This window comes from Trichosurus vulpecula, chromosome 2 (genome assembly GCF_011100635.1).
Source record: "Trichosurus vulpecula isolate mTriVul1 chromosome 2, mTriVul1.pri, whole genome shotgun sequence".
NCBI lineage: Eukaryota > Metazoa > Chordata > Mammalia > Diprotodontia > Phalangeridae > Trichosurus > Trichosurus vulpecula.
In genome coordinates, this window is record NC_050574.1 from 363,384,557 (window position 1) to 363,399,355 (window position 14,799).

At 38.0% G+C, this 14,799-nt stretch overlaps 1 protein-coding gene across 1 annotated transcript in view; it reads right to left on the minus strand.

Annotated features, from left to right (window-relative positions):
- Window positions 1–2,032: 2,032 nt before the first annotated feature.
- The window catches only part of ADGRG7 (adhesion G protein-coupled receptor G7), a 71,720-nt gene continuing 58,953 nt past the window's right edge, over window positions 2,033–14,799 (minus strand). Inside the window, exons 15-16 of the mRNA XM_036744134.1 lie at window positions 11,121–11,277; window positions 2,033–2,290 (exon numbers count right to left, since the gene is read on the minus strand). Of these exons, the coding sequence (XP_036600029.1) occupies window positions 2,033–2,290; window positions 11,121–11,277 (415 nt within the window). The remainder of the gene's footprint in view (window positions 2,291–11,120; window positions 11,278–14,799) is intronic.

Sequence of the window (14,799 nt, forward strand, 5' to 3'; positions counted from 1 at the left end):
TTGAGGAACTGTCCTGGATCCTCTTCTATTCTATCATTATACTTTTTTATTTGCTAACCCCAACCTCAAGGGAGTATAGTTATAATCTCTCTGCATATGACTCCCAAATCTATATCTAGTTTCTCTATGGATCTCTGACTCTGCCTTTCCAATTTTCTATTAGACATTTTCAATGCTATATTCCATGGACATCTCAACTCACCATGTCCAAACTGAAATAATTATCTTTTCCCCAATTCTTATTCCTCTTCTAAATTTCCCTATTTCTATCAAGGACACCATTCTAGTTAGCCGGTTTTAAAATCTTGGTGTTATTTTTGACTCCTCATTCTCCCTCACACTATATATCCAATCGGATGTCAAATCTTGTTGTTTCCACCTCCACAATATATTTTGTGTTCACCCTCCCCCCATTCACATAGCCGCCACCTGGTGCAGGTGCTCATCACCTCTCACTTGGAAAACTGTTATAGCCTAATTGAAACTGCATCAGATCTCTCTCCTCCCTAGTCCACTCTCTATACAGATGTCAAAGCGATTTTCCTAAATTATAAGACTATCGATCTCAGTCTTCTACTTAGTAAACACCAATGGCTACTTATTGCCTTTGGGATCAATCAACCAATCAATCAATAAGCATTTATTAAGCACCTACTATGTCTCGGGCACTGTGCTAAGGCACTGATGATACAAAGAATGAAATAATCTATACTCTCAAGGAGTTTACATTCTAACAAATCAAATATAAGCTCCTATGTTCAGCTTAAAAATCCCTTCACAATCTGGCCCCAACCTAGCTTTCTAACATCCTTCTTCCCTCACTCTATGCTTCAACCAAACTTCTCACTATACTTCACACACAACACCACTCCATCTCCCACCTCCATTTCTTTGTACTAGCTGTCCCCCGTGCCTTGATTATACTAGTTCACCTCTACCTCTTAGAATTTCATTTCCTTCAAAACTCCGCTCAAGAGAAACTTTTTACATGAAGCCTTTCCTAATTATCCCAACTCTTAGTGCCCTGCCCAAATGCAATGTATGTTGATTTTGCAAATATTTTGTATCCATGTTCACATTGTTTCTCCTAATAAGTTTTCTGAGAGCAGGGACTATTTTTTAAAAATTGTATCCTCGGCACCTAGCATAGTGTCTGGCATATAGTAGGCATGTAATAAATTCTTGCCAGTTGATTGAATGATTAATAAAATCATGGATCCATTGGAGTTTTACAGGCTCTACCTCCTATATAATTATATGCTAACTATAGTAATGGTTATTTTACCTAACTACAAGATAAGATTTTTTTGCAGAAAAAAATATGTGTACATGCGTGTATGTATGCATGCATGTGTGTGCGTATTTACAAAAATCAACCTGGCATAACACTTTTCATTGGAAATAAAATTGTAAATAAAACCAAAGCTAATACAAGGTAATAATTTTATTATTTAATCACAATTGATCTTTTAGCCTACGTGATATAATACATATTATAAATCTTTAATCCTAGGTAGTTCAATCTGAATCATATAACAATATAGTGACTAACTAATAGGAAAAGCCCTAAATTCATTTTACTTGTTATTAGAACAGAGCTATGACTAGGGGGCTGTGTCCCAGGGCTCTGATGGCACTTTAGCACCACAGAATAACTGAGGTAGCAACTATTCAGTAAGAATAACTAAATAAAGTAGAGAGCTACCATATGGTGGAGGCTTGTTCTCCTCTCTGCACCTCCCCTGAGCTGAACTTGTCTTAAAAAAGTTTATTTTTGAGCACTTTTCACACAACTTGTCTCAAACCCATTTTGTGTGTGTGTGAAGCTTGACCTGAAGCTTGACCTGGGCATAGAAAATGCTAGTTATGGTTCTGTACAGGGGACAATATCTTTCTATTTTTCTCCCATGATAAAAGTGTATTGAAGGAGATGCCTGGTAAGGTTAAATACTAAGAGGAAGGAGAGAAATCATTTAAAATTCATATCTGATGAATCAAAAATAGATTACCAAAGTTATAATATCTGTACAGTTTAGGGGTATGAATTACTTTCGCTACTTTCGGAAAGGAATGTCTCCTCATCAGCAGTAGATGGCTCCAGAAACCTAAAGTGCTCTATTCTGGTTGGAAAGGACCTATTCATGTTATACACCCGTGAAGATAGAAAAATTGTCTTCAGAGAAGGTATCTCAATACTCCGAATGGCAGATGATATTGACTTGAACATATCAGAAACTTTATTCTGGAAGACTTTTGTTCTAACAGTGTAGAGGATGAAAATTTGCAACCCCTATAGATGGAATGAAAACATAATTTCATTAGTGGAGAGATTAAAAGCCAAAGAAGCATTCAATGAAGCTATCTACCTTTCTCAATCCATATATCTTCCTCTTCAGTTTACATGCTTACAACTATGATTCATGTACTTACCTAAGAGAGGTAAACTAATTCATTATGCTTTGTGTGACCATGGACAAGTTACTTAACTTCTCACTGCTCCAGGCAATTCTCTGACTATATATTATGGAGGACTTTTTGATCTTCATGGTGGGAGAAAGGAGTTCTACACCAGGAGTTCCTTATATTGGTAAAATCACAGATTCTGAATCAAGTAATCATTCAGGAATTTAGGGGTCCCAATAGAAAATTGCAAAATGAACTTTATGAATTAATCAATTTATTATTAGTTACTTTTGTTTGAAAAGGCGATTGCTAATTGAAAAAAAAATACATTCTCAAACCTCCTTTAACCCACTTTTGCTGCCCAAAGTGAAATTTGATAGCAGTTTTGGTGGTATTTATTCTTATTAAGAAAGAAAAGTTTGTTTACCAATAACAGCTGTCTCCCATATATTGATTGGAACTTACTTTTCATCACATTTTGAAATTTATTTGGACTACAATCAGCTAAAGAAATAAACTAGTATGTTGAGATTTTTATGTTCATGTTTAGCCTGTGTGTAATTTGTAGAAGTTTAGAAAGATTACCTGAAGAGGGCATTATAGTTAAATATAGTGTTTTAAGAATCCAGAGAGAATTCTAATAGGATTCCTAGAATATTCTTCATGCAACTAGAAGATAAAATATCATTTGTAGAATTGTGACTTTCAAATGGGATGTCTGGGACTTCTGGGACAGCAATTGTATTTTTTATTTTGGTCTTTACAGACATGTATTTCCATTTGAAATATGTCTCTTGAAATGACAAAAACTAAAAGTCCAACTAATGACAAATAGTTGCTTCTGGAGGTACAATAGACAGATGAGGTGTGTGTGTGTGTGAGAGAGAGAGAGAGAGAGAGAGGGAGGGAGGGAGAAAGACATAACAGCGCTTTAAGAAGAAAAATGGCATCACAATGTCAGGGTCAATGTACAATGTGTCTGGCTGTGGTTGATCATACCAATATGAGCCAGAAGGCTTTATCACAAATTGGGTACAAGTAGTCTGTATAACCATTTGGGACGGAGATGTCTCTAAATTTGTGTGTCTCACATTTCTTTTGAGCTACCACAATTCTGCTTTGCTCACAGAGCACAGTGCCTTCTTTGATGTGAGCAGGCCATGCTGGATGATCCTCTGCCAGTGTCTCCCATATCTCATAACTGATTCCAAAATTCTTCAGAGAGACCCTGAGAATGTCCTTGTATCACCTCTTAGGATCACCAAGTGAGCAACTGCCTTGTGTGAGTTCTCTGTAAACAGTCTTTTAGGCAAATGTATGTTTGGCATTTGAATAATGGGGTCAGGACGTTGGAGTTGCACTCTCTGGAGTAGGGAGTGAATGCTTGACAGTTCAGCTTGAGAAAAGACCTCAATGGCCAATACCTTATCTTGCCAAGTGATCTTCAGAATCTTCCTACAACAATTCAAATGGAAGCGATTCAGTTTCCTGGCATGGCACTGGTATACTGTCCAGGTTTCACAGGCATACAACAATGAGGTCAGCATAATGTCTCTGTGGACCTTCAGTTTGGTAGGCAACTAATACCTCTTCTCTCCCACACTTTCCTAAAGAGCCTCCCAAACACAGAGCTAGCTCTGGCAATATGTGTGTCAACCTCATCCTATCTGTACATTCCTGGAAAGTATACTACCAAGGTAAATAAACTTATCTACAGCATTCAAAATTTCTCCATTTGTTGTAACCAATGGTTCCATGTATGGATGGTCTGGTGCTGGCTAGTAGAGAACCTGTTTAAAATTAGCACAAACAGCAGAGAATCAATCCATATTTTGTCACATCTCAGCCTCAGAAGCTGCATCGAATGCACAATCATCTGTGAACAAAAAGTCTTGCACCAACTCTCCCTCCATTTTATTCTTGGCTTGTAGCCTTTTCAAGTTAAATAATTTACCATCAGTGTGTTAGGTGACCTTGGTGCCATTTTCATCCTTGTTGAAGGTATCTGACAACATAGCTGAAAATATCATTCTAAAGAGCATCGGAACAAGCATACAGGCCTGCTTCACTCTATTGGTGACTGGGAAAACATGAAAGATTCTCCATCATTCGAAACCTGTTGCAAACATGCCATCATAAAACTGGTGTACGATACTGATGAATCTCTCTGAGCAACCAAATTTTGCCATAATCTTCCACAGGCCCTCGCAACTGACAGTATCAAAGGCATTGGTTAGATTGATGAATGTTGTGTACAGACCTCTATTTAGAGACAGATGAACTATCCTGCTGGTAGATCCTGTAGAGTTCACATTTTTTTTCACTAAGTAGCTTCTGAATTTCCCCATCATTTTCATCAAACCAATCCTGAAGTTTGTGAGTATTCTGGGCCAGATGGATAAATGCAATGCTCTACACCAAATCTCTGAAAGCTGCCCACTCCTTTTTTGCTCCACTGCTACCAACGGTGTGTTGGCTCAGCTTTCTCTCCAACTTAGTAACAATCTGTTCACACACAGGGAAGTATTCTAATCTGTTGATGTCTTCTGATAGTTGTCATGCCTTGGGGCTGCTGCTTTGTTGAATGTAAATGTTTAGCTTGGAGAGGATGTCTATGATCAATCCAGAACTCTGCACCACACATAGCCTTCATCTCACTCACATCCTATCAGTCTTGTCTCCTTACCATGACATCGTCTATTAAATGCCCATGTTTGCTGTGAGGATGCATACGTGAAGTTTTGTTGCATTTAGGTAAATGGAAGACAGGGTTGCTGATGATAAGGTCATGAGATGCACAAGCCTTCAATAGTAAGTGATCATTGCTGTTGTTGTTTCCAACTCCATTCCTCCCAAGGACTCCCCGCCATGTCTTATAATCTGTGCCTACTCTGGAGTTAAAGTCACCCAGAATTACAGGTTTGTTTTCTTTGGGTACATTGAGGAGGAGGGTCTCCTTGTGTAAGCCTCAGCAGAAGAGCTGGTGCTCCTTACTTAGTAGATGTTTATTAAGATGCTTAATGCACGCTTATTAGAACAAAAAAAATGTGAGAGCTAGGAAGGACCTTAGAGATCTTCTCATCCAACCATCTAATTCTAGGAAAGAATGACCCAAGGAGACTTGGCTCAAGAGAGACTTGTGTGACTAAGGTCACACAAGAAGAAAGTGGAAGAGCTAAGACTAGAACCTAGTTCTCCTGACTTTCAGTGTAGTGCTCATTCTACTCCACCATGCTGGATGTTGATGATGGTGGCAGTGGTGGTGGGGGTGGGAATGGTGATGCTTGATGATTTAGGTCCCCCCCATCTTCTCCCTCCTATGACAGGAAATTATATTGCCCAAGTAAGGATTAGACAACAATATACTACCCACTCCCTTCCAAATTTTCTTTTAAAAACCATCTTGCTCTTGGCTAAAGACAATATGCATCAACAGCTCCTCAGGAAGTATCATTTCCTTTAGGAGAATATACAGGAGATCCTTTGTGAGCCAAGGATTGCTGGAGCAGAGTGACAGGCTCACAATATGCTTAATTATTACAATCAAACTGAAGTTAATAGAGGCACATTATCTGGAAAATTTTGCTTTTGATTTCTTATTAATATAAATAGCATATATAATAAGTCCTTTGCTGACATAATCCACTATCTCTTACTTAGTCCTCCATACAGTCTGTAATCCAGACAGAAATGTTTTCAGACAAGATCCTTCTTCCAAGCCACAGAAGTTAAGAAACTAAATATATGGAGCAGAAGAACACCTCAGTTTAGCACTGAATGATTTGGGGACCTAATTGTATCTCTAGCTTGAATTAGAAATCAAAAGGTGTGTAGGATTAAAAAAGCAGGAGTCTCTGACATCTTCCCAGGGTGGCATCATTCTTTTCTGTTAAAGTATTGTGAATTTCCAGAACATATTTAAATGTTAACACAAGCACATATTCTGAAGTCAAACACAAATGATTGTTTGATTAACTGTTGTATTGGATTACCATCCCTCCCACCTCCTCTCCATTTTAGTAATCATTTTCTCTCTCTTCTCTTCCTTCTCTCTCCCTGCCTCACTCTCTCTCTTCTCTCTTTCTTTTCTCTGTATCTAACTCTCTCTCTCTCTTTGCAATGAAAAGTTCATAATAATATTAATATCATTTTATCTTTACTCAGTCAATTTTAGTAGGAAAAGGTCTGAAATGCTAGTCAAAAAGATAATTTTGAAAGCTTATTATTAAATATGTTTAATTTTATACTTAGAAATGATTTAAAGTGAACATACAGCTTTAGTTGCACACTATTGTGGGTCATAATCACAGTCAATCCTCTAGAGATCTAAACTCCTAAAATAACTATGTGGTACTGTCTAGAGCCACTCTATCCAAGAAAAGCAAACAGCTGGTTAAGGAGATTGTTTCTAAAAATGGAATTCAGATTTCTGGACCATGCCTTTAAATATAACAATAACAGACTCCTTACTTACCTAATGTCCTTAAAATTGAATAGAAACATCTTTAAAATTAAGTTTGGGAATAAGGAGAAGATTATGGCTATTGCCAAGGAAGATACAATAAGGAATATCTATAATGAAGGAAGAATAGTATTTGTGATGCCCAGAAGTTCAGAGGACACAAAAATCCAAAAAAGGAGACAAAAATTAAAATCTCTGACCTCAAATCTCTGTTCAAAAAAATTTTCATCATTTAAACATTGTTTAAACATCAAACAAGACCTTAATGCTAAAAGGTAAATTTGATCTCAGGGATATCACTGAGACTTGGTGGGGTGAAAACCATTACTAGAACATGTTTCTAAATGGATTTATCTTATTTTTAAAAGGCAGAATAGGTAAAAGGGCACAGGGGACCATTGTATATTAGGAAGATAGTTAATAGGAGAATATAGCCAGGAGACAGAAAGAGGAAGCATGGTGGAGAACATTGGGATCAATGAAGATCAATGGCAGGAACAGTGATTTTGTCAAAGTAGACACTTATAGCGGAAGGAGGGACTAGATGATGAATCTCGGAAACATCATAAGCCTGGTTCAGAGTCATTGAATAGTAGTGGTGGTGGATTTCAATTATCCAGACATTTACTGAACCCTTCTCTCTGCCAAAATCAAGGCAGCTAATAGTTTCTTCACTTCCCTTAATCATAATTCCACCCTTCAAAAAGTAGAAAAACTTACACAGTGAAATTCTAGGCTAGATCTGAACTGGTTGTTGGGGAGGAAATAATTTGAACCTTCTGGGGTGAGGAAGACAAATGACCATTCCCTCAAAGTTTGTGACCAAGAAGGAAGAGAAGAACAGAGTCTGACAACAACGCTAGATATTGGGAAAGCAGATATCGGAAGGTTCAGAAAAAGAAACTGGTGAGCTCCTATAGCCTACAGTTCTATGGGAGAAGTCAATCCAAGAAGGATGGGAAATTCTCAGAAATAAAATCCTGAAGACATAAAGGAAAATAATTAAAATAAGGAGAAAATATAAGACTTGTCTGAGGAGACCAATATAGATGCACTGAGAATTCACCAATTAACTAAAAATTTTGAAAAGACATATACAGGATATGAAAGGAATAGCAGGTAACAGAGGATAAATATATGAGTGTGGCAGAGTCTTGTAAAAGTAATGCTTAAGTTCAGAGTGAGCTGAGCCCGGTAAGGAAAAACAAAGGACAATAGCTTAGGATTCTTTTTTTCCTTAAAGTATGTTTCAATTTGTATTCAGACCTCATCAGTTCTTTCTTTGGAGATGGATAGCACTTTTCACCCTAAGTCCTTCAGAGTTGTCTTGGATCACTGAATTGCTGAGAATAGCTAAGTCATTCACAGCGGATGGTCTTACAATATTGCTGTTACTTTGCACACAGTATATTTCGCTTTGCATCAGCCCATGCAAGTCTTTCCAGGTTTTTCTGAGAGCATCCATTTTTTATAGTACAGTAGAATTCCATCATAATCACATACCACAGCTTGTTCAGCCATTCCCCAATTTATGGGCATCCCCTCAATTTCTAATTCTTTGCCCCCAGAAATAAGCTGCTATAAATTTTTTGTACATATAGGTCCTTTTCCTTTTTGGATATAGACCTAGTAGTGGCACTGCTAGGTCAAAGAGTATGCACAGTTTTATAGCCCTTTGCACATAGTTCCAAATTGTTCTACAGAATGGTTGAATCAATTCACAACTCCACCAACCATGCCTTAATGTCTCATTTTTCCCAGATCCCCTCCAACATTTGTCATTTACCTTTTCTGTCCTATTAGCCAATGTAATAGGGATGAGGTAATACTCAGAATTACTTTAATTTGCATTTCTCTAATCAATAATGAGTAAAAATATTTTTAAAATATGGTTATAGTTTTGATTGCTTTATCTGAAAACTGATCATATCTCTTGATCATTTATCAATTGGGGAATGGCTCTCATTTTATAAATTTGGTTCAGTTCTCTATATCTTTGAGAAATGAGGCCTTTACCAGAGAAATTTGCTTCAAAATTTTTTTCACAGTTGCTATTGCTAACTGTATTTCCCTCCATCCTACTCCCCCCATTTATTCTATTATCTCTCTCCTATCCCTCCTGTCCCTCCTCAAAAGTGTTTTTCTTCTGATTACCTCTTCCCTCAATACACCCTTCTTTCTATCATCCCACCCCCCCTTCTCTTATCCCCTTCCCCTCCTACTTTCCTGTAGGGTAAGATAGATTGCTATACCCAATTGAGTGTGTATGTTATTCCTTGTTTCAGCCAATTCTGATGAGAATAAGGTTCACTTACTCCCATGCAGGAATGTAGACCATTTAACCTTATTGAGTCCCTTATGATTTCCCTTTCCTGTTTGCCTTTTTATGCTTCTCTTGAGTCTTGTATTTGAAAATCAAATTTTCTAGTCAGCTCAGGGCTTTTCATCAAGAATGTTTGAAAGTCCTCTATCTCATTGAATATCCATTTTTTCCTCTGAAGAATTATACTCAATTTTGCTGGGTAGGTGATTCTGGGTTATAATTCTAGTTCCTTTGCCCTCCAGAATATCATATTCCAAGCCTTCAAATCCTTCAAAGTAGAAACTGCTAAATCCTGCATTATCCTTACTGTGACTCCAATATACTTGAATTGTTTCTTTCTAGCTGCTTGCAATATTTTCTCCTTGACCTGGGAACTCTGGAATTTGGCTACAATATTCCTGAGAGTCTTCATTTTGGGATCTTTTTTAGGAGGTAATCAGTGGATTCTTTCCATTTCTATTTTGCCCTCTGGTTTTAGAATACCAGAGCAGTTTTCCTTGATAATTTCTTGAAAGATGATGTCTAGGCTCTTTTTGTGATCATGGTTTTCAGGAAGTCCAATAATTTTTAAATTATCTGGATATGTTTTCCAGGTCAGTTCTTTTTTCAATGAGATATTTCAAATTGCCTTCTATTTTTTTTTCATTCTTTTGGTTTGTTTTATTGTTTCTTGATTTCTCATAAAGTCATTAGCTTCCATTTGCTCCATTCTAATTTTTAAGGAATTATTTTCTTCTATTTGCTTTTGGACCTCCTTTTCCATTTGGTAAATTCTGCTTTTTAAGGCATTCTTCTCCTCATTGACTTTTTGGACCTCTTTTACCATTTGCCCTAGTCTGTTTTTTGACATTACTTTCTTCAGTATTTTTTGTGTCTCCTTTATGAAGCTGTTGGTTCATCTTTCCTAGTTTTCTTGAGTCACTCTCATTTCTCTTCCCAATTTTTTCTCTGCCTCTCTTACTTGATTTTCAGAATCCTTTTTGAGCTTTTCTATGGCCTGAGACCAATTCATATTTTTCTTGCAGGCTTTGGACTTAGGAGCTTTGACTTTGTGGTCTTCTTCTGAGTGCGGTTTTGATCTTCCTTGTTACATACAAAGCAGATCAAACTAACCATCAGGAAAGAGCACTGGAAATTATAGAGTGGGAGTAACGTATAAGAGGGGTTGCTAGGTGGTGCAGTGGATAGAGTGCTGGCCCTGGAGTTGAGAAGACCTCATTTCAAATCTGACCTCAGACACTTACTAGCTGTGTGATCCTGGGCAAGTCACTTAACCCTATTTGTCTCAGTTTCCTCAACTATAAAATGAGCTGGAGAAGGGAATGGCAAACCACTTCAGTATCTTAGCCAAGAAAACTCCAAATAAGGCCTTGAAGAGGTTAGACATGACTGAACAACTAAACAACAACAACAAAGAAAAAACAACAAAAAAGTAATGAGTGCTTAAACTCATGTGAATGGTGAGGAGGGCATGGATGGGATTTTGTGTAGCGGGTGTCAAATACAAGAACAGCTGCTACCCTCAACACTCCCAGTGAGAAACCAGATTAAGAGGAAATTGGGAAATGTTTAACAAAATAATTTAAGATACAATAGGACACAATGATAATATGTGGTTTTCAATATGGAGCCCACAGGGATCCTTATATACAGTTTAGTGGCCCCTTTTTCTACTTAAGTTTGATGCTATTGATATGCAGGGATTCCTGTTCAAGTATAGTTTGGACTAGATGACCTCTGAGGTCCTTTCCAACTTGGAGATTCTAGGATTTTGTAATTCCACATTACCAGACAAATGCTCAATTGCCTAGTGGAGATTCAAAGATCCTCACCCTGCTTCAAAGTTACAGAAGATAATTACTTGACCCAGGACGATTCAATCTCAGTGACAGGGGGAGTTTTGTCACTTTTGAGGTTGTTCTCTCTACATACCTGTGTCGTGTTGAAAATGGAGAAAAAATAGCTGAAGATGATTCTTACATTCTGATCATCTATTAGCATCAGGTAACCCAGACTCCAAGTAAGCCCAAAAACCACAACAATGGATAATGTGCTGAGAATCTTCTTCACTACTGAGGTCTTTTTTGTGCTGGTGAGAAAAACAAAAATAATAAAAAAGAAAGAATGGTCCACATTTGCACCAGCAACATCACCACTACCACCGTCACTTGGCATCAATAGGGATAGGGACAGAACTTGTGATTTATTGGTATAGGGAACTCCTGGATGCCCATTTTTATTTATGCTGCATGAGGTAGAGTGGCCACAAGTTTGGAACATTGCATATCATTACAGATTCTTTTTAATATGTTGATCCATTTTGGTGATTTTTTTTTTCTTCTTCCTCTTTTTAAAAAAATTCTGGGGCAACTAGGTGGCACATTGAGTTGAGCACCGACCCTGCAGTCAGGAGGACCTGAGTTCAAATTTGGCCTCAGACACTTGACACATTTACTATCTGTGTGACCTCGGGCAAGTCACAACCCCAATTGTCCTGCCTACCCCACTCCAAAAAATTCTTCATTATAATAGATTGTTATCTGAGAGGTTGAAAAAGAAGGATTAAGGGGGGAAACTAGGCAATGTAAAAACAAAAGGTATCAATTATTTAATTCCGTATTTCTACTCAACCATAACACTATTAATTCTTATGAAAATCACAGGTGAGGGTAAGTGTATAATTCTGCAAACTAAGTCACTATAAAGGAGATTGGAACTGTGTAGAAATTTATAAAATGATGGCATCTCAGTTGTGAGTCTGAGCTTAACCTTTCACTCGTAATAACTCAGTGGTGGTTACAGTATATTTACAGAGGATTACTTTTTTTAACATTAAAATGAGATTTTATTGTGGTGAGTATAATAAGAGCATTGGTCAGGAAGAGACTCTTCTTTTGATTTTTGAACAGTCATCCTGATCTTTCTCTTGCCACTGGATCCAGTGAAGCTGGTGACTTTGCACAGCCCTGCCTCACTTAAATCCAATTCCCTTGCAAGTCAATATATCACCTCCCTGATGTCATGGTCCTCTTCAAGAGCAAAGAACAAACAACATGGCCCTGAGCAAGTGACTTAGGCTTTGAATCAGTTTCTTCTTTAATAAAATGAGGATAATGACAGCTTTTACCTCCCCAGGTTGTTGTAAGGATAAAATGACATAATATAGGTAAAGCATCTTATAAACCAACTTAAAGCGCTATGTAAATATTAACTCACTATTATTACTACTTTTGGGGTGTGTGTGTGTGTGTGTGTGTGTGTGTGTGGTCTGGGTTTGGGAACATCTTCGTTTCCTCCTACCTTTATGTTAACCAATAAAAAGAAAGGGGAAAGTATCTGATGGTAATAAAACACGATGAAGCTTTTTCTACTATTGCCTTCTCTCTTTGTCTCCTCAACGTTTGCCCTGGACTCCTTGTCTGACTTTTTATTGATGGTTGAGCCCCATGCTTTCTTATTCCTCATTGGCATGTTACCTGACAAGTTTCATTATCTCTTAATGACTGCATTTTAAGTTGCTTCTTGTTATGTTGGGCTGAAGGATGAATCCTAGAATTTTTAGAGCTGGTAACCACCTTTGAGATCACCTATTCCAACCCCCTCATTTTGTAAATTAAGGAAACAGAGGCCCAGAGAAGTTAACTCACTTGCCAGAGGTCCCACAGTTTGGCTGGCAAGGAGCAAGGCTGGGAGTATATGAATCCAGATCTGTTTGCAATTTTCATTATGCTACTCTGCTTTTACTGAGTGACCTCCACAAAATCCCAGTGCCCTATGATTCTCCTGGTATTTATGCTACATCAGGGACTTTCCAAGTGGACAAGCAAAGATGGAAGCTACATTAATAGTAAGTAAGAAAGATACAGAGGGGCACAGTCTCAGAAGGCCCCAGGTATATTTCATGGAGGTAGCACGGTGTAGTAGAAAAAGAACCAGATTTGAAAAAACCTGGGTTTACTATTTCAAATGTAATGTACTTTAAAGTCATAAAGCACTAGAGAAATATGTCATTGCTAGTGACTTCTACTCAATACTATTTCTCTCTTGATCTCATGAGTGACCAATGACATGAGTTTGCAGGAAGACTGAGATAAAGAGCTGTGGAACATATCAAAGCTAACTGGACGATATGTGCTCCAGGCTATGTCTGCCTCAGTCCAGTCCTCCTGGGAGTTTGGAACAAAACAAGACCAAAAATGAGCATTAAGAGATTGACTGGTTCTTTGAACCAGGCTTTTAAATTTTCATCTTCCAAAGGTTGCTCCTAACAATTTACAAGCAACTACCAACATCTTTTTGCAAATTTCTCATTTTTTCTCCAAGGTTCAGATCAAATATCTCTCTTATGCAGAGTATGATTATGCTAATTAAGGTCTCTGTTATATTTCACTTTGACTACTATATAATATGCTGAAAACTGATCTGTCTCCAGCATTCCCCTCTCCTATATATCTTTCACCCTACTGCCCCAAAGTTATCTTTCTCATATATAAGTCTGACTCTGTCACTCTCTGGTTCAAGGACCTTTAGCAACTCCCCCTTGCCTACCAAATACAACACAGACTAAACTTCCTGGCATTCAAGGCCTTGACGCATTCTAGCCCCAACTTAACTTTCTGGCTTTCTTTTGTATTTCTACGCTGTATACTACATGTTTCAGCAAAACTGGACTAATAGCAAGGATTGTTTTGTGGTTTGAGTGGGGTTTTTCCCATCTTTATATTTGCAGTGCCTACCACAGTACCTGGCACATAGTAGATGTTAAATTAATGTTTGGAGGCAGCATGATGTAGTTGATAAGGTCTTGGCCTTGGAATCAGGAACACTTGGCTTCAATTCCTGCCTCTGAAATATGCTAACTGTGTGAACAAAGGCACTTACCCTCCCATTGACCCCAGATAACCCTCTAATATTATAACTTTCCTTTTTTGTGTGTGTGGAAGCAATCAGGGTTAATGGGCATGTCCAGGGTCTCACAGCTAGTAAGTATCTGAGGTCAGATCTCCTGACTCCAGGGCTAGTGTTCTATCTACAGAGCCACCTAGCTATTATAACTTTCAAATGAGTTGTTGAGCTGAATTGGTGGACGGAGTTTGCACACCAAGGAAACTTCTGTTGGTTATCCCCAGTTTGTACTGTTTATAGCTTGTCTGTCAATAGTTGCTTGCATGTAGTCTCTCTCATGAGGTCCTTAGGGAGCAGGGACTACTTTTGCCTCTCTTTGTATACCTGGCACTTAAGAACAGTTGCACATAGTAGGTGTTTAATAAGTGCTTGTTGACTTAACTTGACTTGACTCATAGAGTACTTTGTCAGTTATCAACCGAAGCTAGGTGAATGGCGTGAAAAATGGCTCCCAGAAATATGCATTGCATGTAAGCTTCTTGAGGGTAGAGACGTTAATTTATGTCTTCCTACATTTTCCCAGCCCCCCTTCCCAGGGCCTACCACAGTGCCTGCCACATTTTTTGTTGTTATTTTCTTGTTTAGCCAAATCTGATCTTTGAGACACCATGGACTCTACTGTCCAGGGGGTTTTCTTTAGCAAGGATACTTGGAGTGGTTTGCCATTTCCCTTTCCAGGGGATTAAGGCAAAAAGAAATTAAGTGA